We start from the raw sequence: 8,805 nt of genomic DNA on the forward strand, positions 1-8,805 counted from the left end.
ACACTTTAACCAAGCAAGGGCCCAGTGCATTGTTTTCTATTTTTATGTTGTGGTTTTTAGAGAACACCATCATACCGTTCTTCTTAACCTTTCCTTTGTATTCACATTTGCTAAGTAACACTGTTGAATGTGTAACTCTAAACATAAAACCTTTATCACCATTTGACTTGATAAAATTATGAGAACAAAGGGTCTGATTTAAAAAGCTTTTTTTATTCTTTATATAAGGCATGGGGTGTAGAACCATTGCCATGGAAACCAGACGAACAAGGAACATTGGTGCACCATACACACTGAAGTGCTCAAATTGTCTTTATAATTTATGCTGATGTTTTTAGAAATATGTGTCAACAGGCAATAGTTCTAATACAGTCATTTTTTAAACTGACTTCTTACAGACCAGGAAACAAAACAACAAATTAAAACAGGTAGCTGATATTTTCAACATGGTTTACAAGGTAATAAACTTTACAGTAATACGCTACACCTTGAACTCATCTTTAAAAACCTTAACTGTTCTACAGCCATAGAATTTGACAAGCAAATACACGCAGGGGTGAATGTCCCTCTATTCTGAGATGGGATCTACTGTAGCAGACTCATTTTCTTCATGGTTCTGTGAAACTTCGACTGGAAACCTCCCGTTGATAAGCTGCTGATTAAAAAAAAAAAAGATTACATCTAATTGTTATTTGAAGCTAACAGTACTTGAACCCACAAAGGTCTCACTTTTTGGAAACCAAGATAAGATGCTTGATGATCGGAGGGCTATCGTATTCAGGCTACAGACTATATCAAAATAATAATATTCAAGTAATTGAAAAAGGAACCAAAAGGTGATACTACAAAAACAAGTTTGAAACTATTACTGTTTCTTAAGCAACTGTCTGTTTTAAGCTTGCCTGTGATTTTCTCTAATTTACTGTGAATTTATATTGTTACATACTGGCTCGAGAGTGAGCTAATAGACTTTGGATCTACATTAAAAGTCACACAGTGAATATCATTGCATTCCAGGTAATGTTCCTAAATTATTATCATGTTGCCTTCTTAACACAATTCAAGCTTTGGGTACAGTGTATGTTGTCCTATGTCTACTGCAAACCATGCTGCACAGCTCAGTTTTGGCAGCCAGTGAATTTGTAATTTGAGTTAATCAGCCTGCTACTTTCACAAGGATACAGTACTTGCAATCAAGTCACTGCTTTGCAATTTTGTTTTTCAACTTCAGAATTCAGCACTACATGGCAATGCCTAGAAGTTGGAATAATGGCAGGATACTCCATTTCTCCACTGGCTTTTACCATAGCAATGGAAGTAATTATTAGGGCATCAAAATGGGTAGTGGGAGGAGAGCGCTTGGCTTCTGGAATGCGACTACCACCAATTCGAGCATACATGGATGACATGACAACGATGACTACAACAGTAGCCTGCACTAATCGGTTATTAACCAATAACATCGAATGGGCACAAATGGAATTCAAGCCCACTAAATCAATGAGCATCTCTGTAATTAAAAGGTAAAGTAGTAGATAAATGGTTCTACATTAATGGTGATGCAATACCAACAGTGTCTGAGAAGCCAGTGAAAATTCTTGGGAGATGGTACGAAAGGGATCTAAAGAACACAGTTCATGTGGGAGAAGTTAGACAACAAGCAGTGGAAGGGTTGAAGAGCATAGACAGCAGCGCTTTAGTGGGCAAACTGAAACTCTGGTGCTTTCAGTCTGGTCTACTGCCAAGGCTGCTGTGGCCACTGACTCTGTACGGTTTTTTGACAACAGGTTAAGCTGGAAGCTTTAATAAGTTCATATGTCAGGAAATGGTTGGGAGTTCCACACTGCCTCAGCAGAGTGGGACATTATGGTAAAGGAATACTGCAGCTACCAGTCTTTGCTCTAACCGAGGAGTTTAAGTGCGCCAAGGTCTGACTGGGAATGACATTAGTAGATTCACGCGACAAATGCACCTGTGTTGAAAACTGGAAGAAAGTGGGTGGAAAAGAAAGCCGTGGAAGATGCAAAAGCTGCCCTTCAAATCGGTGATATCATGGGGCAAGTTCAACATGGAAGAGGGGGTCTTGGTCTCAGTTCAGCTCCTCCTACACGGCTCAAGGCAACCCCAGCTCAACGGAGGAAACTGGTAGTCAACAAGGTCCAAAAGCAAGAGGAGAGGATGAGGTGTGTAAAGGCCATTTCCCAGGCCAAGCAGGGAGAATGGATGAGATGGGAGAATGTGGAACAACGCAAGATCGGCTGGCAAGACCTATGGACAATGGAACAGAGCAGGATCAGTTTCCTCATCAGATCAACATATGATGTTCTCCCATCACCACATAACCTAAACCTTTTGGTGGGTGAGGATCCCTCATGTCCTTTGTGTTCATCACCTGCAACATTAAGGCACATTTTGACAGGATGTAAGGTGGGTCTTAGCCAAGAACAGTTTACTTGGCACCATGACCAGGTGCTGCAATGTTTGGCCTTAGCATTGAAAGACAAGCGTAACATGATCAATAAGTTGCCACCAGTTCCATCAAAGCATTACACACAAAAGACAACATTCCTCCATCCAGGAGAGCAACCGCGAAGAAAAGTTGTTAAAATCAATCCTCGCCCAGGACAACTGGAAGCTGCTAGAGACTGGAAAATGCTGGCAGATGTTGGTCAACGGCTTATTTTTCCACCTGAGATTGTCACCACTAACCTTCAGCCAGACATTGTCTTGTGGTCTGGATCAGCACGCCTTGTTCATCTGGTAGAGTTAACAGTGCCATGGGAGAATGCTGTGGATGAGGCGTAAGAGGAAGAAACGTCGATATGCACAACTAGCTGCTGAAGCGGAACAGCGAGGATGGAGAGTCCGGATTTCCCAGTGGAGGTGGGTTGTCGAGGATTTGTGGCACACTCTACAACCCGGTTTCTCAGAGATGTCGGGTTCAGTAGCCAAGAGTTGCGTCGCACAGTTAAGAACTTATCTGAAGCAGCAGAAACGAGCAGCAATTGGCTGTGGTTGAGACAGAAAGATTTTGGCTGGGGATCTCAAGCACAATAGAAAGAAAGCAACGCTGATGTACGGGTAAGTAAGCTGGGCTGAGTTGAGTGGGGGACGGAGGGGGGTGATGCTGGGACGCCAGAATCACCGTCGAGCCCTCTTGTCGTGGGCTAGTCGACGAAACAGAGGACGGAAGGTGCCCACTTGAAGACCCCACGTGCAAGAAAAACATTCATGATTAAAACCTGATGCATCGCACCCAAGTTAGCTACAGCAGATTGTCGTGCTGATGCACTGGGGAGTGATCCCGGAGCCAGCATCGCAGCTGTTGTGTGTGCTGTGCGCTGGGGAGGCAAAATAAGCTGATCCCTGGAGCCAGCATTACACTTCAGCCATCAACACCAGGCAGAAGGATATCTACATCATCAGATGGAAAGAAATGCAAATTGATGGAGATGCAGATGGATCACATTAGTTTACTGTAAAGCTACTTCTTAGTTGGTGCTTATCTTGGCGAGAGGCGAGTTCAAATCAGCATGACATTTTAACATCTACTCTCATGTAATGGAAATCACTGTGGTTTATCCTGTCACTTCTGTACTTGACATCTGCCAACGCCATTGCACATATGCAAAGCAAAATCTAAATAAACAAAAACTAAACAAAACAAGCAAAACTGTGCACTTGTTGACTAAAACATAGCTATGAAAAGATTCAGAAACATAATGGAGGAGGAGGAAAAAAATAGAGATTTTTAAAACAGAACTGATATCCTTTAGGGATTATGTTAAGGTGCTTAAATATAAAATAAACAAACAAACAAGCAAATAAATAAATACCAGTTAAATCGAGGGATGTGGCTGAAGTCCTACAGTCAATTTCAGCATTTATTATAAAAAACAGAAGCAGTTTACTGTGTTAATAATGTACCTGATGTTTTCTTTTTCCCTCTAGTTAAGTAGAAAACTGCAGCCAGAAGAGCCAGAAAGGGAAGAGATCTCAGCAGGTATACTATGGCTGTCAACTCATAAACAGAAGCTGTATCGGAAACATCTGAACAAAGAATCATGATACAAGTCAGTAGAAGTTGTATTTGGATTATTAACATCCAACAATCAAACCTTTCTACAGTACAATCACATATTTCATGTATATTAAAAATAAACAAGATTGAAGGCCTGGATTACCAATATTAAATAATTTCATAATTAACTTAATTTCCAGCTTCCTTTAATTTGGACCTCTCCCACTCTTAAAAGCAAAATACCCGAGTATATTACAATAGGAAAACAGTTTAACACACCCCAAAACGTATATTGTGCATTGTGAAGAAAATAGTTACTTTTATCAGCTTATCTGAAAAGCCTGTTTACACAGAGTGAATATGACTGATTGATGTGACTCTGAGGAAACCGTATTGTTCGATCCAGATGGTTTTGTCTTAGAAATATGTTACTAATGCAGTCTAAACCGCGTTCCGATAGCAACTGCAGAACAAAACTACAGTATCACATTTCTAGTGTGGGTAGTATTCTGGATTTTTTATTTAAATGATCATTACTGATTTTTTTGATGAACTATAACTCACAAAACATAAAACAAATAACAATTAATTTAATATTTTACTATCAGTACTGTGAACAAATCATTAATTTGAACAGGGTCCAGTTCCAGCTAGTTTGGATTAATTAGTCTGCTGTACATTCATCATTTCAAAAAGAAAGCCAAAGGCATTTAAATTACATTTTAAAAAATCCAGTTTGCTAGATATATTTGATCTAAATCTGATTTATTAAAATTATCAAACTAAGGCAAATTAAGCTTCATTTATGTTGAACACAGTCTCTGTATATGTAACACAGTACGTAATGCTGGCTACAGTTTAGAAAGGTTTACTAGGTATATACCAAGTTTTGCTTTTGAAGTTACATCAGCTACTCTATTTAACTTTTCAAATATTGCCTATGCGGGATCAGTCTTTTCTAAAGCCCTTTAAATAAAAATAAACTTAACATAAAAAACTGACCTTCACTTTTCTGTGTTTTCCCATGAACCGATAGGACTGTTCCACCACCTTGCCCTCTTCTTGTCCTGCAGTAGTACGTTCCTGCATCTTGTTTGGTGAGCTTGTGAATTGTCATCGTAGCAGAAGTAGCTTTCGTACAGTAATTGACTTGGCTTCTAAACAATATCATCTGCTCTTTGAACGAAGTTAGGATTGTTCTTTCATCCTTCCCCCATTCCACTTGCATTTGCCCAGCTTCTTCAACACCTTCCCAGGAGCAATGTATCTCAACCGATTCCCCCTCTACAGCGGTTATACTCAAAGGAAACTGGGAGATAGTTATATTTTGCTTGGCCCCTGTGAAGAAGTAATTTAAAGTTTGTAAAGTGACTGTGACCGATTGCCTAACCTCTACAAGGAAACGTGGTGTTTTTTTCCATCAACGTGATTTATTCTTGGAAATATATGTGACTAATACAGTAGAAGATCTAACTAGAACCCCAGTAGTCTGAACAAACCTATTACCCAAACTGTTCTATCATAATGAAATGCAGGCTGATAGCAGCTGAAGAAACAAAGCCTGATCATCGTGTTCCTAGGATGGTGTGTAAAACATTTATTTTGAATCAAATCAAAATTACTGATTTTTGATTAAATAGAAGTACCATAAAACCAAGAAATCTAAGACATGACAAGAAACTTTCTGTGTGTTACAGATTATGATCCATACTCCGTTCAAATCACTATTCTACACAGGGTCCATTTCCAATTGGTTCAGATTGGTGACACTCTACATAAATAATTAAATAAATTAGCTTACCTTCCTTGTTAAATATTTTATCTGTCTTATTAAATTTATCACCTGAAAGTCAAGGAATAGGAAGATGAATTTATGCTGATCAGACAAGAAACACACTTTAGTTATGATTTCACTGTTTCGATGTTTCAAGAAGTATGTAGCAATACTTATTGAGTCCTACCAAGTGAAACATGAACGGCCACTATCAAGAATTTCATATTTTTTCATCAATAATTCTTAACATTTATTTTTATGTTATGTTTGGTGTAAACGTAGTAACACATTTTAACCTATTGTTTTAGTATTAGAAACATAAAAGACTATGAAGATATTTTCCTAACCTTTACTTTTCCTATTGTTTCCTCGTATTGATAGCACCGCTGCTTCACTCTGTCCTCTTCTCAGAGAAGGTATTTCGACCGTTACTTTGCAGTAGTATGATCCCGCATCGCTCTGGGTGACACTGCCAACTGTCAGCTCGGCAGATTCGTCTGTTATACAATGCTTGATTCCATTCATGAAGAGTGGATGCAACAGCTCTTGTCTAGATTGATTAACTTTACACCATTCTACTCTTATTTGCTGAACTTCATCCTGTGTTTTCCAAGAACAAAACATCCGAACTTCTTGTCCCTCTGTAGCTGTTATTGACAGAGGAGACTGTGTGATAATTATTTCTCCTACTGTTCCTATTATGGGGGGAAAAAAAAGATTTTAAATCATGTAAAAAACATTACTGCTTTAAACCAGTATACCACACACATCAAAAAATAGCAGAGCACATAAACAATCAACATTTCTATCTACAACTAACCAGATGGAACGTAAAACCTTTGACAAAGTTGTATTTGATAGGAAACTTTTTATTGAGGTTTCTGAAATATTAAGGCTCAACCTCCACCATCTAAACATAGAGGCCAAATTGTCCCAGTTTTACCTAGCAATGTTAACTAAGCTGACCTTTCGTCTATTTTCTTCAGTCGCAGCTGTATATGTATTGTTAAATAAATATTGTACTTGAATCCACAGAAATGGCTTTATTCACATGCACTTGCATATCCACAACACACAGAATTAAGTCTAAACGAACTGTTGGTTGGTGCAACAGACAGAATTATAATGTTTAATCGCACGGCTTTCATGGGAGTAATTATGTCACTGCTATCACCACATTGGTTTTAAAAATTTGCCAAATACAAACTTTTATAACGATAATAATAGTAACTGTTACCCAACAAATCTAAAATTACGAAATACATCAATGTGTTTTCACGCTTTTTTTGCTTGTTTTGTTATCAAGGATTGAATACTTTTGGCTGGTTTTCGAAGTGATTATTAAAGGTTTTGCACAGTTATACAGTGTCACACAGCTTTTACGAAGGTGTTATTGATGTTACGTGATGTCCTGGTGAAATGAATCGTCAGTTGTTAGACACAAGCAAAATCATGTATGAAAGAGTAAAATATTACTTAATAATCATGTGATGAACCTTGGAGTCACCCTGGACCCCTGCCTCTCTTATTCCCAGCACATCTCCACTCTGGCACGCACTTGCAGATTCTTCCTGAGCAACATCCGAAGAATCCGACCCTTCCTCACCAACTATGCTACCCAGCTCCTGGTCCAGGCCCTGGTACTCTCCCGCCTAGACTACTGCAACTCCCTCCTGGCTGGCCTCCCTGCGTCCGCCACCCGTCCGCTCCAGCTCATCCAGAACTCTGCTGCTCGCCTGGTGTTCTCTCTACCTCGCTTCGCCCACGCTACTCCACTACTCCGCTCGCTCCACTGGCTCCCGATCACCGCTCGCATCCAGTTCAAGACTCTTGTACTAGCCTACAGATGCCTTGATCAGACTGCACCCAGCTACCTCCAGACCCTCATCTCTCCCTACACCCCCACTCGACCTCTCCGCTCCGCCTGCACTAGAAGACTGGCTCTACCTCCGCTACGCTCCCCTGCCTCCCGAGCCCGCTCCTTCTCCACCCTTGCTCCGCAGTGGTGGAACGACCTTCCTACAGATGTCAGGACTGCCCAGTCCCTGACCACATTCCGGCGCCTCCTTAAGACTCACCTCTTCAAACAGCACCTGTAGAACTCCTCTGTTGTACCCTGGGACACTATCACCCTTCATTTAAATATGCTTTATTTTGCTCTTATCTGCCCCCTATTTTACTGCATTTAATCCTGTACCTCAGAATATTGTAATCTGCCAAGTGTTTAATCTGTAGTATTTTGTACTTAATCATATCCTGATGTAACTATCACTACTTAATCATATCCTGATGTAACTTTCACTATTATCTGCTGTATTATTGAATTGTGGTTTGTCACACTTGAGAATTATTGTATTTCTTGTTCTTATTGTATGACTTATATTGTAACACTTGAATGTATTTGTATTTGCTTGCGATTGTAAGTCGCCCTGGATAAGGGCGTCTGCTAAGAAATAAATAATAATAATAATAATAATAATCAAGATTATTTTCAATAGGATAGTATGTAATATGAGTGGTAACCCGACAGACTAAATTAATTCTAGGATGGAATCTTTGGTAAAAACACTAGAACCATCTTCAAGGACCATCAGGGTGTTTTAGGTCTGTCCAGTTACAGTACCTAGCCCAATGGTTTAGGTTCCACAAAGCTGTCTTATGACTTCAGATGGAATCCACTGAACATCAACCAAATACAAACCTTTTGGATTTCATAACCTTTATGGGCCCAATTTGGAAGGCATGTTTCCTCAGTGTAACAAAACATTATTCTAACGGAATAAAATTAGAATAGTACAATTATTGAATAGTTTAATGCTAGTTTTATAATATGAACATTATTTTATTCCCTCAAGAAAAAATAAAACTATCTCTACTATAATTATTCTACTACACATAATATTTATATGGAGATTTTAATGCTTACCCAGCCAAAACAGATTATATGCAAAAACGCTCAGAAACATCCTGAAGAAGCTCATGGTAAACATCTTGTGATGCATTCACACTG

General features: G+C 39.3%; 1 protein-coding gene across 1 annotated transcript; it reads right to left on the bottom strand.

Moving 5' to 3' along the window:
* Positions 1–235: 235 nt before the first annotated feature.
* Positions 236–6,484, bottom strand: LOC131705367 (uncharacterized). The gene is made up of 5 exons (XM_059007813.1): positions 6,143–6,484; positions 5,823–5,864; positions 5,024–5,359; positions 3,928–4,050; positions 236–652 (listed from the first exon to the last, which is right to left on the bottom strand). Exons 1-5 carry the CDS (start codon positions 6,417–6,419, stop codon positions 609–611), a joined length of 822 nt encoding a protein of 273 aa, XP_058863796.1. The 5' UTR covers positions 6,420–6,484; the 3' UTR covers positions 236–608.
* Between the last annotated feature and the right edge of the window lie 2,321 nt (positions 6,485–8,805).

Source organism: Acipenser ruthenus, chromosome 2, assembly GCF_902713425.1.
Source record: "Acipenser ruthenus chromosome 2, fAciRut3.2 maternal haplotype, whole genome shotgun sequence".
Taxonomy (NCBI): domain Eukaryota; kingdom Metazoa; phylum Chordata; class Actinopteri; order Acipenseriformes; family Acipenseridae; genus Acipenser; species Acipenser ruthenus.